This window comes from Girardinichthys multiradiatus, chromosome 12 (genome assembly GCF_021462225.1).
Source record: "Girardinichthys multiradiatus isolate DD_20200921_A chromosome 12, DD_fGirMul_XY1, whole genome shotgun sequence".
NCBI classification, from domain to species: Eukaryota; Metazoa; Chordata; class Actinopteri; order Cyprinodontiformes; family Goodeidae; genus Girardinichthys; species Girardinichthys multiradiatus.
The window spans coordinates 51649168-51672668 of NC_061805.1; the positions used below are offsets into that span (position 1 = coordinate 51649168).

Sequence of the window (23501 nt, forward strand, 5' to 3'; positions counted from 1 at the left end):
GGGCTTTTAGTTTTTTTACAATAATATCACTTATAGGATTTCTTTTGAAAAAGTTGTTAATGTTCTCTTGCCTTTTCTTTTCTGCATCTTAATGAAACTAAGTGACAAAAACACAGTTAAAAGCTTGAGAGGACCAGGATTGAGGGGGCAAATACAGTATGGGGCAACCAGACTGGAAACACTGTAGGAAAACACTGGGTGTTTAACCATCTCACAAGGAAAGGTTGCTGTTAAAGCACCCACATCCCCTAATGCCCATTTTCTACACAACATTTCTGCTAAAATCCCACCCTTCTTTAAACTCTGATCTCCACATTTCTTCCTCCTTCTGTAGCTTATTTTGCTATTGCATCACAGGTCTTAGCAGGCTCCTCCGATGATCCAGGACTTCTCCACAAGGTTGACCTCTTGTGCGCCTCGATTCGCTCGTTGACCTCGACTTGTGCCAGGAAGTATCGAAGCACTTGGACCGGGGGACACCCCCAGGTGTCTGTCCATGGACTGGGGAGTCCATGCACAGTGGACAGAGAGCTGACCTCTGACCTCTGACCATATTATAATGTGGATAGGGGTTGCTTCTTGGGATTCCTAACAGTCACTAGGTCATTATTTCCTGTAGCAGGTTGTAACGTAGAGTCCATGCAGGAACTGAACTGTTCTTCTCTGAGAGCTCCTATCGGTGTCACTGACTCCAAACCTTCCCCCCTTCTCTCCATCCTGATCACACACACACACACACATGTACACACATGTACACACATGTACACACATGTACACACACATGTACACACACACACACACACACACACAAGCGTACACACACACATGTACACACAGGTGTACACACACACACACATGTACACACTCGTCAGGGAATAAAAACTGAAACCATCACACGGGCGAATCAATTGTTACATTTATTTTAGGTTACAGAAACGACCCTAACCCAAATAATGTTCTGGTTGAGATTTATGACTTTTATTTTATTTTAATTTAGGAAGAGAAATTTCTAAAATAATATAAAGCTCAGTCTTTTCAATTTCCAGATTGTTCCAGTTGTTTAGGTTCAGAACTAGATCTGCAGTCTCAGCTGGATTCCCATCATCTGTACTGGTGAAGAAACCAGTGACTGATGTCTCGTTTCCACCATCGGGTCTGAGGGCTCAGTACAGAGGTTCTGTTATAATCTGTTAGTCACAGGAAAATGTGATCCCAACTCCACTGGTTTTCAGGGCTGGATTGATGCAGATTTTATTTGAATCATGATATGGAAGACATCATTATCTGAGTCAGCTGGACAAACCACAGACGTGTCTAACTCTGTACAGCTGCTGGTATTTTTCAGAACCCGCTGCTGTCATCTCGTGATCTTCTGTCTTTGTTAATAAATGTTCTTGGTATCCCGCCTTTTAAACCAGGTTGCTGACCCAGCCAGAACACGTGACATGTTAGGAATAAACCTGCTCAGTTTGGACTGGATTACAGCTGTAGTCTCAGGCTTACAGTGAATATTTGAGTTGAGTTATAAAATCTATTTTTGCAAAAACAAGGAGAACCAGAAAACGTCCAGGACAATCTGGAGTCAGGAAGCAGTATACTGAAAACTGGGCTGCGCTGAGTGCTGGGCAGATGAGCACACACCTCCAAATTGTGCCAGAGCCCTGCTGTGCTGATTACTGGGAGACGGAAGGAAGGAGCTAATTCTTCAGGCTGCGGTGGCAGCTTGTTTCTATGAGGCTGTGAGAGAAGCCCGGGCTTCATTTTTGCTAAGAAGAAGGAGATTCTCTGTGGGATCAGTGCATGAATACAAACATGTTTAGATTTTATGAGTTTGTTTCCTGCTGGTAGGAAGGATGTTATCCGCCTGTTGCACCAGGACAACATGTCAACTTTATAGAACTCTGAGCTGTTCTAACTGGATCTCTTGGTTCCCTCCATTTTAAAATTAAGTCAGAATAATAAAACAGAACATTCCTGAAGTCAGAATCCTGAACTGGAGAACTGGAATTATATCTCATGCAGGAAAACATTTATTTCTAATATTCATTCATTTAAATCAGTGAGCTGAACAATAAGTAAATCCCACCAGTTCAACAACTGGCAGCCAGAACATGAGACATGATGCTGGGTTTGGAGTTGGACAGCTGCACCAGAACCGTCTGATATGTTCAGGCCTAGAATGTGGTCCAGGGTGGATTATAATGTGGATAAGAACATCCCAGATCCAACTTTTTCAGTTCTACCCGACCCAGCCCAACCATGGTTTCACCAGCCAGGCCGTCTGTCAGAACCATATCTGAAATGTCTCTAAAAGTCCTGACAGTTATTTTATGAATAGAAAAAATCTAAACAGAAAGTGAAACCAGAACCAAGTTCTGCTGACTTCCTTGTCACAGACAGGATCTATCTTCAGTGTTTGGATCTGAACAGAAGTTCTCAGGTGATCACACACCGGTTCTTGTATTTGTCCTTCATCATCTTTACTTCTTTCTCCTGGACTTTCTTTAAATGTTCTATTTCTTTGAGGTGACTATCTTTTTGTTCCAGTTTGACCTTCAGTTGTATTTCTTTGTGGTTCAGCAGGTTTTCCAGCAGCTTATACTCTCTCTGGAGCTTCTCTTCTGTCTCCTGGATCTCTCTCTTATGTTTCTGCTCCAGGGTCCGTATTTCCTCCCTATGTTCCTCCATCAGACCTGCGAAGTTTGTGGCGTATTTCTCTCTGAACCCATTGTGCTCTTCAGCTTGCTGTCTGGCCTCATCTTCGAACCTCTTCCTGATGTCCTCTGCTTTCTTGTTGTATTTCTCCTCCAACTCTCTCAGGTTTTCATCCTCATCATTAAACTCTTGATCACGCATCTCTTTGGTTTGATCATAATCCATCTGGAGCTGTTTGAGTTTTGATTCAGATATTTTCTGTGTGCTTTCATTCTCTCTCCTGCGTCGATCCCAGTATTCATTTTGTTCTCTCTTCTTCCTCTCTTGTTCTTTTATTGTATTTTCTTTGATTTGTTCTAGTAAACTTTCTTTCTCCAGATCTGTTGCTGAATTGATTTTTTCCTGCAACTCCTTCAGCTTTGCTTCATACTCCTGGCGTTCCATCTCTTCCTCTCTCTTCTTCTTCTCATCTTCTTCTTGTCTCTTTTCCTTCTCTCTCTTCATCTTTTCACTCTCGCTGCTAATTTTGACCCTCATTTGTTCCAGTTGTTTTAATTTACCTTCTCTTTCTCTAGCCAGCTCTGCTTTTTTTTTCTCCATTGTTTCTCGCATCTCGTTCACTTCTTTGTACCGTTGTCTCTTAAGCTTTTGCATCTCTCTTTGCATGTCCTCCTGCTTGTCTTTCAGGATTTTCTCCACCACTTTCTGGATTGCTGCCTCGGCTTCCCTCAGCATCTCGTTGGTGAAGCAGCCGCCACCATTTTTCTTCACCATCTTCTCAACCTTTTCTATCAGCTCAGAGACTTGCTGTGGTTTGTTTTCTTTGTCGTAGTTGTTAAGCACATGGTATCTTCCTCCACAGTCTTCGATTAAATTCTTTAGGAAATCTTCCCCTTTTTCAATATATTCCTCTAACGACAATGAATGATGATCTAATGAATCTCCTTTAGAGAAGAGGACAATGGTGAACTTTTCAGAAGTCTTTCCAAAGACCCTCTTAACCAGTTTTAATGTTTCTTTCTCCTCGTTAGTGAACCTGCCGATCTGTAACACCAGAAGGAAGACGTGTGGTCCTGGAGCCAGAAGACTGATGCACTTGGTCATCTCCTTATTGACTTCCTCATTGGACAGGCTGGTGTCAAACAGTCCAGGAGTGTCGACCACAGTGACTGTGCGGCCGGCCACTTCACTACGTGCTTTCTCGCAGAGCTTGGTGACTGAGTTTTGGAGAGCTTCAGCTCTGAATTCTTCTCTTCCCAGGATGGTGTTTCCCGAGGAGCTCTTCCCACAGCCGGTCTTCCCGATCAGGACAATCCTAAGATTGTCTGGGCTCGGCTGCTCATCAACACCTGGAGGGAAAAAAAGGCACTTTTGAATAAATGTTTAAGAGTCAGGGGATTATAGGTCATGTTGTGGCCCAGCCATGGATAAAACATGGACTCTAAATTGTACACAAAGATGCTGGTAGGAACCTCTTTGACCTTTACATACTGTTCTACTTCTAGCCCAGCCCAGTCCAGGAAGGAGTCACAGCTTGAATCCCATTTTACGCTTCCTGCCTCACAAATGGATTTAGTTACTTACCTAAATTTATCAGACCCCAACAAACTCTCCAAATTAAAACCCTGTTTCTAACAGGTGGACATTGATAGTAAAACAGGCAGAGTGATTATAATGACGTGGATTTCTTGTGTAAAACATTTAATTAAATAAATAAATGAATGGTGTTTGTGATGCCAATACATCCTGAATGGTCTCAATATGAACTTCTTTATGATATAATGGCTGGGTCAAAGGGAAAATGGAAACAAATACGGGAGAGGGTTGTGATGTGAATTTGCTTATGTTACTTATGCTTATAATAACAATCCTTATTTAACCAGGTAAAGTCTCCTTAAATTATATCTTTCATTTCCAAGATAGACATATAAAAGCTATATTGCCTAACTGGGAATCAGACCCAGGGAACAGAGGTGAGAGGGACAAATCTAAACCCCTGGACCACCAGGGAACAGTAGCTCAAAGTGATTTACCTGCTTTAGAAAATACTATTTCACAGGGAGCAGATGAAGCAGGTGAGCAATAAAAGCAACAGCAACTTTATACAAGTTGTGATAAACATTTTTCTATCCCTTGCAACACGTTGCTTATTCCAGAGCAAGAAAGACACTTAAATAGATTGTGAACGCACACGTGATACGATCCCAAGACAACTAAATGTGACTGGGAATCAGCAGCATTGTGCCTTAAAGACTCGCCGACTGACAAACCAGTTCCTGAATCAGTCACGTGATACGGCCGGCTCTCGAAGCATCGAACGTCACCACATACGTCATCGACACAAGCCTTGATACGCTGTTCACAAAAAACCCGCCTGGATTGACACACGCTTTGAAGCATCGACATCCTGACACATCACTAGTGGAGGGAAAGTTTGTAGTTCAATCACTGAAGCAGGGCTCCATTGACTCTTTGATATGAAGCGTGATCGTAGGCCCACAGCAGAAACAACATCACTGCAGGCTGAGGCTCACATGACTGTTAATTACCTTTGGTATTTATTAATGGTTATTAATAACCAGCCCAAACCTATTGTTACACAACATCCTTAAAAACAGGAGTTTTATCGGTTGGCTGCTAAGGAACCTACAGGTGTGTGTAAACAATGCCAAGCTGGAAAGATATCAGCAATTACCTTAGAAAAGTAACCGTTGCTACCCATCAATCTGGAATGAGTCCTAAGGTCAACTATCTAAAGTCCATCATTCTGCGGAGAAGACGATTATTTGCAGGTAAAAAACCTCCTAGACAGCTGCCTATCTTCCCAGGAGTGGATGTTCCAGCAGATTCAGCCAAGTCAGTGCGTGAAGCTCAGAGAAATGACCAAAACCCAAGGGCTCCTTCTACTCTATAGGCCTGAGTTAGTAGTTTAAAGGTTAAAGGTCATGATAGAAAAATCAGAAAAACACTGATCCAGGATGTGTGTATGGAAGGGTTGAAGGAGATAGCTTCTTCTCTCTAAAAACAAGATGGCAGCAGGACTTCGGTTTGCAAAGCTGCTTCTGAATGAAGGACAAGACCTCTTGAAAATATCCTTTGGACAGATGAGACCAAAGGAGTTGGTTTGATGGCACAGGGCCCAGGTTGGAGAAAACAAACACAGCATATCAGCTCAGGTAAGAAAGAGATAATTCTTTCATCTGTAATCGATGTAAATTCATCTAACATAAAACATGTTTTCTGGTCTGAACTTCTAATGCTGTTGGGTTGTGATAATGTGCTTCACAATAAAGGCTCAGTGGTTCTGTTGGTCTGTGTTCTTTTTTAAAACATGTAATAAATCAACAGAACAACAACACCTGAAGTCAACTGTCAAGGAAAGTGGAGGAAGAAAGATGTGGGCTTGTTTTTTAGCTACAGTACCTGGGAGCCTTGCAGAAGCTGCTGAAGGAGGTTCTACAAGCTGCTGAAGGAGGTTCTACAAGCTGCTGAAGGAGGTTCTACAAGCTGCTGAAGGAGATTCTACAAGCTGCTGAAGGAGGTTCTACAAGCTGCTGAAGGAGGTTCTACAAGCTGCTGAAGGAGATTCTACAAGCTGCTGAAGGAGGTTCTACAAGCTGCTGAAGGAGGTTCTACAAGCTGCTGAAGGAAGTTCTACAAGCTGCTGAAGGAGATTCTACAAGCTGCTGAAGGAAGTTCTACAAGCTGCTGAAGGAGGTTCTACAAGCTGCTGAAGGAGGTTCTACAAGCTGCTGAAGGAGGTTCTACAAGCTGCTGAAGGAGATTCTACAAGCTGCTGAAGGAAGTTCTACAAGCTGCTGAAGGAGGTTCTACAAGCTGCTGAAGGAGGTTCTACAAGCTGCTGAAGGAGGTTCTACAAGCTGCTGAAGGAGGTTCTACAAGCTGCTGAAGGAGGTTCTACAAGCTGCTGAAGGAGGTTTTATAAGCTGCTGAAGGAGGTTTTATAAGCTGCCGAAGGAGGTTCTACAAGCTGCCGAAGGAGGTTCTACAAGCTGCTGAAGGAGGTTTTATAAGCTGCTGAAGGAGGTTTTATAAGCTGCCGAAGGAGGTTCTACAAGCTGCCGAAGGAGGTTCTACAAGCTGCTGAAGGAGGTTCTACAAGCTGCTGAAGGAGGTTCTACAAGCTGCTGAAGGAGATTCTACAAGCTGCTGAAGGAAGTTTTACAAGCTGCTGAAGGAGGTTCTACAAGCTGCTGAAGGAGGTTCTACAAGCTGCTGAAGGAGGTTCTACAAGCTGCTGAAGGAGATTCTACAAGCTGCTGAAGGAGATTCTACAAGCTGCTGAAGGAAGTTTTACAAGCTGCTGAAGGAGGTTGTACAAGCTGCTGAAGGAGGTTCTACAAGCTGCTGAAGGAGGTTCTACAAGCTGCTGAAGGAGGTTCTACAAGCTGCTGAAGGAGGTTCTACAAGCTGCTGAAGGAGGTTCTACAAGCTGCTGAAGGAGGTTCTACAAGCTGCTGAAGGAGGTTCTACAAGCTGCTGAAGGAGGTTCTACAAGCTGCTGAAGGAGGTTTTATAAGCTGCTGAAGGAGGTTTTATAAGCTGCCGAAGGAGGTTCTACAAGCTGCCGAAGGAGGTTCTACAAGCTGCTGAAGGAGGTTCTACAAGCTGCTGAAGGAGGTTCTACAAGCTGCTGAAGGAGATTCTACAAGCTGCTGAAGGAAGTTTTACAAGCTGCTGAAGGAGGTTCTACAAGCTGCTGAAGGAGGTTCTACAAGCTGCTGAAGGAGGTTGTACAAGCTGCTGAAGGAGGTTGTACAAGCTGCTGAATGAAGTTTTACAAGCTGCTGAAGGAGGTTCTACAAGCTGCTGAAGGAGGTTCTACAAGCTGCTGAAGGAGGTTCTACAAGCTGTTGAAGGAGGTTGTACAAGCTGCTGAAGGAGGTTCTACAAGCTGCTGAAGGAGGTTCTACAAGCTGCTGAAGGAGATTCTACAAGCTGCTGAAGGAGGTTCTACAAGCTGCTGAAGGAGATTCTACAAGCTGCTGAAGGAGGTTCTACAAGCTGCTGAAGGAGGTTCTACAAGCTAGGTGAACTTTGTTTTTCACACACAGCTTTCCCATTTTGGCTTCATCTTTGTTTAATAAATAGTGTAAAATCTCTTGTGAGTTTTCTACACTTGAGGCTCAGTTTAGCTAATTGTAGAACATCTTGAGGTTTAGATTATTTGGATCAGTCAGTTTTTATGCTGTGACTTTTTCTTACTTACTGTTAGGAATGGCCTTGAGGTTCTGAAGTTCTGCCTTCAGATGCACAATATTCTTCTCTTTTTCCAAGACTTTTTCTGCTTGAGCATTGTTATGTGTTTTGGTTGTGTAGGAATGTTGCTTGTCCACGGATATGTTGGTTTTTTCCACAGCATCCAGTAGTTCTGGGATCTGATGTTGGTCCTTGATGTTAAGAACAATGTATCTTCCTTCACAGCTCTGACAGAGCTCCTGGACGCCTCTGCTTTCTCTGATGAAGTCAGTGACAGCTGGAGCTGCTGGATCTGACTCCACAGTGAACAGAATCATGGTGAAGTCATTGACCCGAGAGCTGAAGGTGTCCTGGATGGTCTGTAGCTCTCCCTTGTCTTCATCAGTGAGAGGACCCACAGGTAGGACCAGGATGAAGGCGTGGACACCCTCAGGATCACAGAGGGAGATACACTTGAATGATTCCTCCATCACTTCCTGCTGAGCCTTTCCATACAGGAAAGGCATCTCCAGAACAGAAACCCAACGTCCAAACACCTCACCCTGGTTCATGATGATCTTTGATGGATTGAAGACCGAATGTAGCTCTGTCTGACCTAGAATGGCCTTGGTTACTGAAGTCTTCTCTGCTCCTCTCCTTCCACACAGAACCAGGTTCAAAGCAGACTTATTAAATCCAGGCCCTGGTTCCATGTTCTCTTCAGCGAAGGTGAGGAAGACTCCTTTGTTTTTATGCACAGTGGACTTAACCTTCCTCATTAACATATCCTGGTCATTTTCAAACATGTTGTACAGCTGTTCATCACAGTCTCTAATGAGCTGCTTGACTGCCTGAGATTCAATCAGGTCGTGTGTCTTAACGACCACCGAGTGCTTCAGAGGCTCCGGTCCAAACAAACTCAGGACGGATGTGAGGGTTTGCCTCTTCTTTTGTGTGAATGAAGAAGGTTTCACCAAGAACAGAAGAACATTTGGTCCAGGCTCACAGAAGTTTGCACAGCTCCTCATTTCTGCTTTGATTGTTTTCTCAGACATACTGAAGACGTTTGGGGTTTTAACCACTGTGAGCGAATATCCCTTCCACTCCCCCTTACTGACTGCACATTTATTAGGAGCAGAGTTTTTCTGGAAATGATTGATGCTGCTACCAATGATGAAATTCCCCAGTTTTGTCTTCTTCTCTTCACTTTTCCCAAGCAGAACTATTCTGAAGGCAGAACCTGAAACAGAACAATGAGAAACAAAGAAAACGGTGTGTTTACACTAAATAAATGGTGCTATCACATCCAATCAGTCTGTTAATAAGCTGAACTGAGTCCAACTAACAACCAAGAAACAACAATCAGCAGGAATGTGTCTCTGTGCTTGGATTTTGCTGTTTTATATCACTGGTTTGTTTCTTACCTGTTTTGTTGCTCTTGTGACAATGACAATAGAGGATATTTTATTCTATTCTATTCTAATTTAGTGACCCATTCATTTAATAAGGGTCTGCTAAAGCCGGGCCCCCAGGGACCACGGTTGAGAATAACTGTTCTAAGACTCTAAAGATGTACTTCCTGTTGACCTCATTGAACTGCAGTTACTGTCATGGTGGTGTCTTCTTCTACAGAAGCAACATCTGCTGATGATGACAGGAGGCAGGTCCATATCAACTATTATGACTCCAAACTGATGGAACAGGTTCTGTATGTGATGCATGGACCTCAGTAAGAGAACAAACATAACTGGGTTCAGGTCCATGAGTTCCTCTATAGGCAAGCATCACTAACCAGACTGAGGACTCGTCTTGGTTGATTAAGTATCAGATACCTTCAGGTTCTGAAGTATCTCTGCAGAGCCAGAATTTTCATATTTTTAACAATCAGACGAAGCATAAAGAACCTAATATTTGTATCAAAGCTATTTAATCAAAATTGTATGAACACGTCTGTAATGAAGCTGGTTTCACTGGAAGAAAAGTAAAGCTAAAAATACTCACCAGGAGCCTTGGTGTCCAGGGATGTGGGTTCCTCAAATTTGTCACTGCTGACATATTGTCCCTTGTTCTCAGTCAGCGTTTTTAGCAGAGAATCCAGGAGGACGGTGGTCCTCTTCCACAGAAGCTTTCCTCTGCACTCCTTCACCAGGCTTTCTAAGGCCAGACTGCCGTATTTTTGTTCAGGAGCCTCTCCGGGTGTGATCAGAACCAGAGAGTGGTTAAAGGATCGATCGCTGATATATTCAAGGATTTTGAAGAACCTGACTTTGTGTTCTTCGGTGAAGATATCAGGTTGTAGAACCAGCAGAAATAAATTAGGTCCAGGAGCAGAAAGTCTCATGAAATGTTCGATGTGTTTTACGAGGTTGTACTGGGAGATGTTGGGCAGCAGGAGATTAGGAGTGTTTATGATGATTGAATCTATCCCCATCAACTGTCCTTTGAAACTCAGGCATGATTCTGGTTCTACCTCGGTGCTGAAACTGGTTTGTTCCAGTAGGACGTTTCCTAACACACTTCTTGAAGTCCAGCTGTTCCCCATTAGAACAATCCTCAGCTCAGAAACTATAATACAAACAAAACAAGGAAACTGTGAACCAGTGGTCCAGTCTTTTATACATGCTGTTCAACAAGGGCCTAATGTGAGGGGGGGTTAGGGGTTATGACCCCACCATTTGATTCAGTCGCCCAGTGGTAGTACTCTCAAAAAAGCGCACAGACAACGATTTTTAACTGCTGGTCGACAACAACACCTTGTAAACAGAACAAAACTCCAAATGAGCTAAATATATAAGTATAGTTAATTCAACCTGGAAAGACTCTCACATGAGAGAAACACAGAGATGGCAATTAGAGGAGTTTATTAGCTGATGTTTGATTTCTTGTGGCGCTCGGACCTCGGTGGAAGACATGGATGCTGATAAAGACATGAGCTTGAATGAACATCTTAGATTAGAGAAGTCTTCCTCCCGGGATCCTGATACTGGTGGTGGAGTGGAGGCCTGAGAAGATAAACTGTCGGAAGGAGCATGAAGCCTGATGGTGGAGATGAGGTGGAGGAGGGTTGAAGCTCAGCTGAACAGCAGGAGATTCTGCGTATGAAGGTATTTTAAAGCAAAGCCTGAAGGGATGATTGGCTGAAGAGGAATGTGGATCAGGAGCTGATTGGTTGGAGCGGAGAACGTGGTGGAGTAATTAGACGGAGCCGGAAGTGGAAGTGAGTCTTCCAAGTTGAATGTTTGTCAAAACTCCATGTTAGTTTTCTCTATACCACTCGCACACACCTGTACACCCAGACACTGGTGGTGCATGTAGACTAGCTCCTAATTGGGCATTAAGCCCCAAAATGACAGACTTCCCATTTTTATTAAAACAGATTTGTTTCTATTGTGTTAATCACTGCCTGCTCCACCCAACCTGACAATGAGTCTAAAGGAAAAGAAGACAAAAAGTGCTGATTTGAGCACACGCTGCACCGTGACTGCGCAACTACGAGCACAGGTTCAGGTGGACTGGGTATCTAGACAAGTCCAGAACGGCTGTTCGGTCTAAGAGTGTCGGCCTGCCTCATTAATTACCCGAAAGGTTACACTGAGCTCATCAAACAGGGCTACAATAGGGGAGACGAATCATTTCAGAGCAGCCGTGGAGCCAACCAGAGAGAAGGAGCCTGGTGGAGGTGTTCTCCCAGGATCAGGTGGAGGCAGAGCGGCTTAACCCAGACTGAAGTTAGCATTAAACCTGAGAACTGGCTCAGAATGGGCTAATTGTAAGCTAGCGCTAATCACCAGCAAGACATGAGGAGGAGGTTCACTAATGAGCATCATCAGGTCATGATGAGGGACTTTCACCTGAGCTACAGGTGAAGTTAAATGGCCTGAAATAGTAGAACCATCTCTGTGAGCTTCTAGCTGGATCTTTATCATGATGTGAAAAATATCTGATCTTTGGTCAAAATCAAAGCATTTAATCTTAAAGTTACTAAACACATTAAAAGGTCCTTCAGATCAACACATTACATCTGATGGCTACAGCTGGTCCTATAGTCCAGTTCTACATGTAGACAGAACCAGGTGTTGCTCAATAAACCAGGAAAATATCTCCTGGTGCCAGAAAGACATAGTAGAAAGAGCTACAGTAATCCTCTCTACTCTCTTTCATATCTTCTGATCCTAAACATTCAGCTCTGGGTTGTTTTAAAGTAAAGGAAATAAATCATAGTTAATCACAGGTGGATCATTAATTAATTAACTGTTTTATTTTTCTGAATAATACATGTAATATATAAACTAAACTCAAGGATAAACAAGAATCCATGTTCAATTTGAACGTCTTTTTCTCTACAGAAAGTGTTTAATATTAAAGGCTAACCCTAACCCTAATGGCTCAGTGGAGAACAACAGACTAAGTGGATGAAGAGCTGGAAAGATGCAGTAAAATAACAGGTTCATGAAAGAAGGGAAATATTTTGATGAAATGTTGGGATAGCTCACAGCATAATTAAAATAAATAAATGTGTTTTTAGGGTTTCACCATTACATTAAAATCTAAGAAAATCTATTTTATAGCAGTTTTCTTTTTATAAGAAATTCTGACAATGGAGCCTCAGGGGTGTGAGATTTTAAAAAGTCATTTACATAAAAAAGAAACATATTTGTTTCAGTCACAGTAAACATAGTTTTTCTGGGTTTAAGAACAACTTGAGTCCAACAGACTGAGCAGAAAGTATTTTCTAAATATCACAAAATGTGTCATTATCTGCTTCTGCCAAATGTTTTTTCAGTTATAAACTGTTAATCTTCATCCTTCACTTCAACTACTAACAAAAAGTTAAAACCAAGTCAAATTATTGTGAAGCTTTTTGTTTGATTCACAATAATTTACATTCAATGAAAACCCAGGCAAGGCAGAAAGCTGCTACAACATGTCCTGTGTTACTTTAAGTGATTTATAAACTGGGCCGCTGTCTGATGAAAAGAAACTATTTAGGGCCTGGGCTGAAGACCCGAAAGGTTCAGACCCTGAAACGCCCCTGAAGGTGCCTCTACTTTAGAAGTTAATTTGTTCCACGATGGAGCTCTGAACTGAAATTGTTCATATATGGAATCCATTTTCCTCTTTGAAATGAATTTAAATATATCAGAATCAGAATCAGCTTTATTGCCAAGTTCTTACATACAAACAAGGAATTTGACTCCGGTATAGTTTGCTCTTTTGTTCTGTTTTTGTATTACAGAATATACAAATTTACAATTTACAATATACACATATATAATAAAAGGTACATTTGCAACATCTGTATGCTGTTGTTTTGTTCTCTATTAAATGTTCAATAGAGAAACAGCCTGGAGGAAGAAACTGTCTCTGTGGCGGCTGGTTTTAGTGAACAGTGCTCTGTAGCGCCACCTGAAGGTAAAGCTCTGAATAGTTTATGTGCAGGGTGTGTGGGGTCTGCAGAGATTTTAGCAGCTCTTTTCTTGACCCTTGACCTGTATAAGTCCTGGATGGAGGGAAGGTCAGCTCTGATTATTCTCTCTGTAGTCCTGATTATTCGTTGCAGTCTGGACCTGTCCTGTTTTGTGGATGATCCAAACCACACTGAGATGGATGAAGACAGGACAGACTGAATGATGGCAGTGTAGAAGATGACCAGCAGCTCCTGTGGAAGGTTGAACTTCTTGAGTTGCCTCAGGAAGGACAGTCTCTGCTGGGCCTTCTTTCGAACAGTGTCTATGTGTGAAGACCATCTCAGGTCCTCAGAGATGGTGGTTCCTAAGAACCTGAAGTGGTCCACGGCCGATACAGTGTTGTTGAGGATGGTGAGGGGGGTGTATGGGGGTGGTGTTCTCTGAAAGTCCACCACCATTTCCACAGTCTTGAGTGGGTTGAGTTCAAGGTAGTTCTGACCGCACCAGAGTACCAGCCGATCCACCTCCTGTCTGTATGCAGACTCATCACCATCCTGGATCAGTCCAATGACAGTGGTGACGTCTGCAAACTTCAGGAGTTTCACGGACGAGTCCGATGAGGTGCAGTCATTTGTGTACAGAGAGAAGAGGAGTGGGGATAGAACACACCCCTGGGGGGCACCAGTACTTATTGATCTGGATCAGGAGAAGATGCTCCCCAGTCTCACCTGCTGCTGTCGGTCCGTCAGGAAGCTGTTGATCCACTGACAGGTGGAGGCTGGGACTTTGAGCTGGGTGAGCTTCTGGTGGAGGATGTCTGGTATGATGGTGTTGAAGGTGGAGCTGAAGTCTACAAACAGGATCCTGGCGTACGTCCCTGGATGGTCGAAGTGTTGCAGGATGAAGTGTAGACCTAAGTTAACAGCATCATCTGCTGACCTGTTTGCTCGGTAAGCAAACTGCAGGAGGTCCAGCAGGGGGCCTGTGATGTCTTTCAGGTGCTTCAACACCAGCCGCTCAAAGGATTTCATGACCACAGACGTCAGGGCTACAGGCCTGTAGTCATTTAATCCTAGGATGGTGGGTTTCTTGGGAACTGGGATGATGGTGGATCGTTTGAGGCAGGAGGGGACCTCACATTTCTCCAGTGATTTGTTGAAGATCCTTGTGAAGATTGGAGCGAGTTGATTTGCACAGGCTTTCAGACATGATGGGGAGATGTTATCAGGTCCTCCAGCTTTCTTTGTTTTCATGCGCTGAAAGAGTCTGTTTACATCTTCCTCAGAGATCTTTAGTGCAGGTAGAGGATCTGAAGGTAGGAGGTTGGTTGCTTTATGGGAGGAATTTGTTCCTGAATGGGATGTAGAGGAGATGGTTTGTGGTGTGAATGGCTTCTTGTCATGTCTGCAGTAGAAGCCATTCAGACGGTTGGCCAGGAGACGACTCTGTTCAGGATGGGTGGAGGGGCTCCTATAGGCAGTCAGGTTTCTCAGACCAGTCCATACAGCTGAAGTGTCACCAGTAGAAAGGATGTTCTTCAGCTTCTCACTGTAGCTTCTCTTAGCTGCTTTGATCTCCTTTGTTAGTTTGTTCCTGGTCTGCCTGTACCGCGCCCAATCTCCACTGCTGTGAGCTTCTTCCTTTTCCCTGCGCAGATTCCCTAACCCTAACCCAAACCATGGGTTGTTATTCCCAAAGGGTCAGAAGGTCTTGGTCTGCAAACACATGTCCTCACAGAAACTGATGTATGATGTCACCACATCAGTTAGTTGGTTTAAGTCAGTGGCTGAAGTTTCAAAAACAGTCCAGTCTGTACATTCAAAGCAGGCCTGTAGCGTCTGCTTTGATTCCTCAGTCCACTTCTTAACAGTGTGAACCTTGGGTTTGGAAGCTCTTATTCTCTGTCTGTAGGTTGGGATGAGGTGGATTAGATAATGATCTGAAAAACCCAGAGCAGCCCTGGTACCAGCATGATATGAGTCCTTTAAAGCTGTGTAACAATGGTCCAGTGTGTTTTTGTCTCTGGTGGGATACTTAATATGCTGTCTGTATTTGGGGAGTTCATTTGAGAGGTTTGTACTGTTAAAATCTCCCAGTATTATGATGAAAGAGTTCGTGTATTTTTTCTCCAGGTCTGTAATCATCTCAGCAAGATGTTTTTCAGCAGCAGAAGTTCAGCCATGAGGTGGAAAATATGAGCCGATTATTATAAACGAGGAAAACTCTCAGTGAATAAAACGGTTTACAGATTATGGAAAATTAACAGTCCTGCAACCATCTCCCACGACGCCCCCCAACAGCTGCAGCCACAATCCACCACCCCCACCTCCCCAACCTCAAGAGGGGCCTTGGCACCTCCAATCCCCACCCTGAAGTTCCCCCCCACCAGCCCCCTACCCACGCCGAGGACGGCTCTTTCCATCCAGGAGAGGGACGTAAACAAACTCTTCAGGAGACAGAACCCCTGGAAAGCTGCTGGTCCGGATTCTGTCTCACTAGCCAGCCTGAAGCACTGCGCTGATCAGCTGTCTCCAGTCTTCACAGACATTTTTAACACCTCACTGGAGACATGTCATGTGCCAGCCTGCTTCAAGTCCTCCACCATCGTCCCTGTTCCCAAGAAGCCAAGGACCACAGGGCTTAATGACTTCAGACCCGTCGCCCTGACCTCTGTGGTGATGAAGTCCTTTGAGCGCCTTGTGCTCTCACACCTAAAAGACATCACCGACCCCCTCCTGGACCCCCTGCAGTTTGCCTACAGAGCCAACAGGTCTGTAGATGATGCAGTCAACCTAGCCCTTCACTTCATCCTCCGGCACCTGGACTCCACAGGAACCTATGCCAGGATCCTGTTTGTGGATTTCAGCTCTGCCTTCAACACCATCGTCCCAGTTCTGCTACAGGAGAAGCTCTCCCAGCTGAGTGTGCCCGACTCCACCTGCAGGTGGATCACTGACTTCCTGTCTGACAGGAAGCAGAGTGTGAGGCTGGGGAAGCACGTCTCTGACTCCCTGACCATCAGCACCGGTTCCCCCCAAGGCTGTGTTCTCTCTCCTCTGCTCTTCTCCCTGTACACCAACAGCTGCACCTCCAGTCACCAGTCTGTCAAGCTTCTGAAGTTTGCGGACGACACCACCCTGATCGGACTCATCTCTGATGGTGACGAGTCTGCGTACAGATGGGAGGTGGACCATCTGTTGGACTGGTGCAGCCAGAACAGCCTTGAGCTCAACGCTCTAAAGACAGTGGAGATGGTTGTGAACTTCAGGCAGAACCCAGCCCCACCTGCCCCCATCACCCTCTGTGACTCCACAATTGACACTGTGGAATCTTTCCGCTTCCTGGGAACCATCATCTCCCAGGATCTCAAGTGGGAGCCAAACATCAGCTCCCTCATCAAGAAAGCCCAGCAGAGGATGTTCTTCCTGCGGCAGCTGAAGAAATTCAACCTGCCAAAGACTATGATGGTGCACTTCTACACAGCCATCATTGAGTCCATCCTCACCTCCTCCATCACCATCTGGTACGCCGCTGCTACATCCAAGGATAAGGGCAGGCTGCAGCGTGTCATTCGGTCTGCTGAGAAGGTGATTGGCTGCAGTCTACTGTCGCTCCAGGAACTGTACACCTCCAGGACCCTGAAGCGGGCCGGGAAGATTCTGGCTGATCCCTCCCACCCCGGTCACAGACTCTTTGAGACTCTCCCCTCTGGCAGGAGGCTGCGGTCCATCTGGACCAAAACCTCACGCCACAAGAACAGTTTTTTCCCATCTGCCACCAGCCTGGTTAACAAAGCCCGGAAACCACCCTGACACTGTCCCTTTCCCCCACACCCCCCCTTTTTTTGCTGACAGGACACCTGTAACCTGTAACTCTATGAGTTACATTAACGCTCAGCTTGGACTCCTGCTTTACTTGCACAATGATCACCTGCACTGTTGTATTGCTCTTGCATCTTATACTGCTCTATATTTACTCTCACTCACTTAAAACTGTGCACATATATTTATATTATATTGTAGATATGTTTATACTGTTTAATTTGTACTGTATTGCACCAACTACGCCAAAACAAATTCCTTGTATGTCCAAAAACGTACTTGGCAATAAAGCTTTTCTGATTCTGATTCTGAAAATGACTCCAGATCAGGACTACATGTTTTTTCCAGAACTTTTACGTCTCTGCATCAACCTTCATTTATATAAAAGCAGATTCCACCTCCTCTCTTCTTCCCCGATAGCTCCACGCTGCGATCCGCTCTGAGCAGCTGGAAGTCCGGCATCAGCAGTGCTCGGTCCGGGATGTTTCCACTCAGCCATGTCTTGGTGAAGCAGAGAACCGCTGATCCACGGAGGTCTGAGTTTTTACCGGTGAGAAGAAGCAGCTCGTCCATCTTGTTATTGAGAGAGCGGACATTTGCCAGGTGGATTGAAGGCAGTGGTGTTCATAGTCCTCTTTTGCGGAGCTTTACCAGCACACTTTCGCCTCCGCCGTTTTCGGCCCAGAATCCCTTATAGAGCCGCAGCTCCACTCGTCAGGAGTTCAGTGAACCTCGGATTGATGAAAGATGGTGAATAAAACCCAAGAGTGGACTCTCTGATGTTGAGAAGTTCCTCTCTACTGAATGAGACCACAGAACTGTGGCTCGAAAAACATAAAAATACATAAAATACAAAAACAAAGAGAGAGCGAAGCTCCGAGGCTGCCATCTTGAATTTGATTATATTTGCTTATATTTATATTTCATCCATTCCAGACCCCAGAAACAACACAATGAATATGAAGGAGCTCTAAAAATGTTAAATATTTGGTTCTGTGTTAGAAAAAAGATGAAGTAAAAGTAGACATTTTATTAATTGCTGAACGGATGTGGAACAGAAAAACTGCAGAGTAAATAGGAAGAAAACAGGAAAGTTAAGTAAATCACATTAAAAACATTTTACAAAAGTAATGATTCAAGAAATAAATGACTAGACAGAAACTTATCCCCCCAACGCTAGACCCAAAGTTACGCCCTTGGTGTGAAGCTTTTGGTTGGGGTTTGCATGAGGTTTGGTTTGGATGCAGTTCAAACTTGTGTCATAGCACGTAGTGCCACCCACTGGCCAATCAGTGTAGGTGCACCACAGAGGAGCCCTCCGCCTCAGGAAGAGTTTTATAAATTGAAATTACATCACTGCATAAAATATGCTTTTCTGTTACTACTTCAGCTACTTTAATTTTCCCATACAAGAACACTTAGAGAACAATAATAATGGGTGTTCTCCAGGTGCTCCTGGTTTCCTCGCACAGATAGACCCATGGATGTTAATATTTAATCACTAAACCGTCTTACGGTAAATGCAGGTGGCTGTTGACTTATTTATGGATCAACAACTTATAAAGATGGTACTCCACCCATTCAGCACTGCAGATAAACACTAACCTTCCCATGCAAACCTGCAGATGATTAATCAGCTGCAGAAACTGCATGAATGCGTTAAGTTGCAGAACAATAGAAACATGCCAGGATGACTTACAGTGGATTAAGAAATCTTTGCTGACTCTGCGCATCAAACGAGGCACATCATATATGACTAGAGAGAGAACAGAGAGGTACAGGGTTTTCTGTTAGGTCATTCAAATGTTTTATAGGATGTTAATGTGCTATTATGCAAATTCAGTGAGGCTGGACACAACCAGCTGTGTCTCCACAACCATTTAATCCAGGTCCAGTGGAGCTCAGGTGAGCTCAGACGGGACAGAAACTAACTGTATTTGACCGTATATTAAGAATGAACATCATTTTATACTCTTTTGGAGTCACCTTAAAGAGGTGGAATATGGAAACATCAACTAGAGCCATGTATGATATGGAAAAGAAAAAGAAAGAAAAATAATACATAGTTTTTATTTCATGGAAATGGTTAATAGACTCTTATTCTGCACGGGTCAGAACCTCCATCATTATCTGTCGTGGTTGATTTTCAATGAGCAAAATTTGGCCCAACAACAGGCCAAGATTAGATTAGATTCTGAGGGCATAAAATTCAATATCAGTGTTTATTTGGATCATCTAGAATCAGGAAATAAAGCCGGTTCTCCACCTGGAGTCATACTGCAGGCAGTTAATCAGAGATGTTTTAAGAAATCAATTCAACAACTGAATCACTTTCACGGCCCAAACATTTACAAGCTTACATGTCAGCTATCAGCTTATTTATCCAGTACCAGAACCGAACCAACGTGTTTAACACAGTTTTGCCCAAATAAAATCCAGCACCTCATACATCAGGGGCACGTTTTGGGCCACCGCCTCTGGTCTCTGGTCCTGCTGCTAAACGTTCCAGCTCCTTGTAGATCAACGCATTCATTTCTCACCACTGGTCTGCATGTGGACCAAAGTGAAGCCCGACTGCTTCACTTGGAGTTCATCTGTTTTCATCACTGACTCTAAACTCAAGCCGTTCCTGCATGTCAGACTGCAGCTTATTAACGGCTGAGCTGGGGAACAAGTTTCAGCTTCAGGTGGAGAACATCAGACAACATAAAGGACGGTGTCAGCATCACTTCATATACGTTCTCTATTGTTATTTTTCTGGTTAGGTTGTGAAAGGAGAAATCGTATTTTAACAGATGCAGGTTGACGTTTTAGCCTCTAATGTTGCCAAGAACTTCACAGCTTCGGCAAACCTGAATAAATCTTCCAAAATGGGAGCATTTGGGAACAGGCAGGATATTATTATCTCTCACATATTCACAGTAAAAGGCAGGAACAAGAACGTTCAGAATCATAAATATTTCAATAAGTCTAAGAGCAGAAAACTAGTGAACCTCTAATGCTGCAGGAACATTAAAGGAACGTTGGGTCAAACAAAGCTTCACAAAGCAAATATATCTGTTAGTAATCTTTATGAAGCTGCTTTTATGGAAATAGTTCCTGAAGTGTTTCACGGAGGGCACTAAACACACATACACCAATCAGGCACAACATTATGACCACTGACAGGTGACAGGTGACGTGAATAACACTGATCAGCTGATGTGTTACAAGCAGCTAATCGTCGTGAGACCGTCTCCAAAACTGCAGATCTTGTGAGGTGTTTCTAGCGGTTCTGATCCAACAGACAAGCTGTTGTAGCTTAGACGTCTGGAGAAGTTCATGGAGGATCTCATAGAAAGGTGCCACCCACCTAAACATAGAAACCTTTTCCCTGACAGCTCTGATCTCTTCCAGGAGAATAAAACTCCCTGCTACGCTTTGGGGACGACAGCAACCAGTTTTAGGTGCTGACCTGACCTCCAAATTTCCCAGATCTCCAATCAACATCTGGTAGATATGCCGGACAAACAAGTCGAATCTATGGCGGCCCAGCTTCACAACTTCCAGAACTTAAAGATACTTCTGCAAGCATCTTGGTGCCAGTTACCAAAGCAGACCTTCAGGGTCTGGAGGAGTCTATCCTTAATGAGTCACGGCTGTTTTGGCAGCAAAAGCAGCCCCAGCAGATTTTTAGGCAGGTGGTCATAATGTTATGCCTGATTGGTGCAGATCCATGAAGAACAGAATCTGAGTACAACCAGGTTTTTAAACTTCCCGTCATTCTGAGCGTATCTGGAATATAAATCCACTCTGGACTCACCAGCTGCTTCATCCATGATGAGATCTTCCAGAAACCGTCGAGATCCAACTGAAGAAGCTGCTGAACAAACAGAAATCAACCTTTTTTACATTTATTTTATATTTGCCACTGAATTGCAGTATTGAAAGGCCAAAAAGAACACATTTTAAACATGTTTAAGAAAGTTTTAATGAACCTTCCTTATATTTGCTTTCATTCAATAATGGTTTCATTTTTCAACCAGTAAGTTTTAACGTGTCGTTCTGTGAATCGCTGGTATTTTTCCTGTTAAACATCATTTCTCTGCAGTAATCTGGGCCTCCTCCCAGGGGACGGCCCAGGACACGCTGGAGGGACTATGTCTCTGGCTGGCCTGGGAACGCCTTGGGTTCCCCCCGGAGGAGCTGGAGGAGGTGTCTCTGCTGAGTCTGCTGACCCCGCGACCCCGTCCCGGATGAAGCGGAAGACAACGAGTACGAGTAATATGTAAAAATCTAAAAACATGACATCTTCCTTATAGAAATACCTGTCAAAGTCTTTCAGAAGAGCAAAAATTGTCTGTTTTACTTAGAGACTCTTCTAAACTATGTTTAATTTGACCACTGAATAAAATAAGCTGAATATAAACTATAAGCAACTGTGGTGAAAATGTTCCAAAGGTAGAAACTGACTGATTACTTCATTATTCATCTCCCTTCAGTTTGAGAAGATTCTCACAGATTTACTTTGTTGTTTTAATGTTGATCTGACAGGGGATGGAGCAGAGAGGCGTTGTGGATCAGAACACCATGAATCCGATTCTTAGGTGAACCAAAGTCCCACCAAAGAATGAGTGATAAATATAAAGAGGAGCTACACCAACAGACACCTGCTGAATTAAGGGTTAAATGAACTGTTGACTGAATTTGAGACATGATGACAAGAAAGTCGTCTAGTTTTTCTCTGAGAAGAAAACCAACTTTTAAAAAGTTTATTGCAGTTTAAGAACCTAAAACATTTCCCGTCAGACCTTCTTTTGCTGACACAGTTTCAATAGCTTTGCTTGGCCAAAGGTTTCTATTTATTGAGTTTCTATTTGACTTTGTTACAGATATATTGAAGTTTTATTACAGCTATAAAGCGCAATCATGCTGCCTTATCTCTGTGATTTCATTTCTTTGTGAACCTTGGATTCAGAGACAGAGTTTAACGTCAGACGGGACAAGAAAAAACTTCCAAATGTTATTTATGCCAAAGAAATCTGCAGCTGTATGTTCAGCCTGAGTCGTTTATTTCCTTCTCAGCGATGCAGACATGGTGAACGTATCTATAGTTGGAGATATGTTGTCTTATTGTCCTTCATTCTTCAGACATACCGGATCCCTATCATGGAAAGTTGAGAGACTTTATTGTTTTTTGTGAAAAATTGATCATTTTCTGGTTCAGCATCAATTCAATAAACATATAATAAAAGCAGAGAAGTTCATGAAGGTGTTAAATGTTTCTGCAGTCATTCATTTTATATTTTATTCATTAGTGTTTGAAAGAACTCACCAGAAATTGTTCCAGCTTCTTTTAAAATCCGTGTGCAGCTTCAACAGAGATCTGCCTGAAAGCCAGAAAGGCAGGTGAGAGAAGGACAAAGTCCTCAGGAGGCGGGATCAATGAGACGCTGGGCTGGAGACAAGAACCTCAGTTCTGTCCAGTTCAGCTGAACAATCACATAGGCTGGAGGATCGACCAATCAGAGGAAGGAAATAAATGTTTTTATATTTATACGTCTGCACATGGTTTAAAAAAACTGAGAAACTGTTCATTTATCTGCAGCTCCACCTCTGATATTATAATTTATAGTAATTTACATCAAATCAAAGTTTGTATTTCTGTTTGGCTCGCCGCCCTGGTTCTGATTCTTTAGTTCTAATGCTTCCAGCAAGCCAGACGGATGGATCTCCTCAGCAGGGGCCCAGAGGGCCACATCTTCTCCCCTTCAGCAGAGATTTATGGAAATTTATTGGAAGAAGACTGAAAGGAAATATGATCACAATCAGACTGATGGAACATTTCTGCTCAAACTTAATAACAGGTTATACAGCAAATATAAAAAGAAAGTAGAACAGAAATAAATCAACAGGAACAGAAATCTTTACCTTTTACACTCCCTAAATATAAACTATTTATTAACATTTATACCAATAATTTATCAATCAATATAATTAAATCATCAAATTTCTCTTTCCTGCACAGCTCACATCTATATGTATATCTATACACAGTCTCTGGTATTATATGAATATTTACATAGTCAGTAAAGTAAGTCAGTAAAAGGTTTCATGTGGTACAATCTATTATACATATTATAAATGACAAGATAATGTAAAAGTCAGTGTCTGTGAGACTTTCAGTAACAGTTTCGGACCTGGTACCGACCCCTGAAGAACCTTGTTATGTCCATATAAGTTGGTTTGTATAAATTGCTGCCAGGTTTTTACGGAGCTCGTTAGCCATTTCTCTGATGCCATAATGCTCACGTTTGCTGAAAAATGTATTATGAGTAATAATATGAAGAGTTTCTTTAAGTTATAAATATTTCTGCTGCATATTTATAATTTTTGTAACCAGCTCCAGTAATGCAGGAGATGTTTTTTGTTCAATCTG

General features: G+C 43.3%; 1 protein-coding gene across 4 annotated transcripts; it reads right to left on the reverse strand.

The window, feature by feature from the left end:
* Positions 1-904: 904 nt before the first annotated feature.
* LOC124877811 (GTPase IMAP family member 8-like) lies at positions 905-22464 on the reverse strand. Of its 4 annotated transcripts, none has more exons than XM_047381357.1 (6): positions 22398-22464; positions 20886-20945; positions 18783-18839; positions 9856-10419; positions 7886-9094; positions 905-4004 (listed from the first exon to the last, which is right to left on the reverse strand). In XM_047381357.1, the coding sequence occupies exons 2-6, from the start codon at positions 20899-20901 to the stop codon at positions 2437-2439; spliced, it is 3414 nt and encodes a 1137-aa protein (XP_047237313.1). In that variant the 5' UTR covers positions 20902-20945; positions 22398-22464; the 3' UTR covers positions 905-2436. The 4 variants fall into 4 exon arrangements, with proteins under 4 accessions (XP_047237313.1, XP_047237314.1, XP_047237315.1 ...); XM_047381358.1 differs by having other exon boundaries at positions 20886-20942; positions 22398-22416; XM_047381359.1 differs by lacking the exons at positions 18783-18839; positions 22398-22464 and having other exon boundaries at positions 20886-20916.
* Between the last annotated feature and the right edge of the window lie 1037 nt (positions 22465-23501).

Coding starts and splice junctions, on each gene's coding strand:
- LOC124877811 (XM_047381357.1), bottom strand. Junction 9,095..9,855: donor CCTGGACACCAAGGCTCCTG/GTGAGTATTTTT, acceptor GTTCTGTTTCAG/GTTCTGCCTTCAGAATAGTT. Junction 4,005..7,885: donor CCTCAAGGCCATTCCTAACA/GTAAGTAAGAAA, acceptor TTTTCCCTCCAG/GTGTTGATGAGCAGCCGAGC.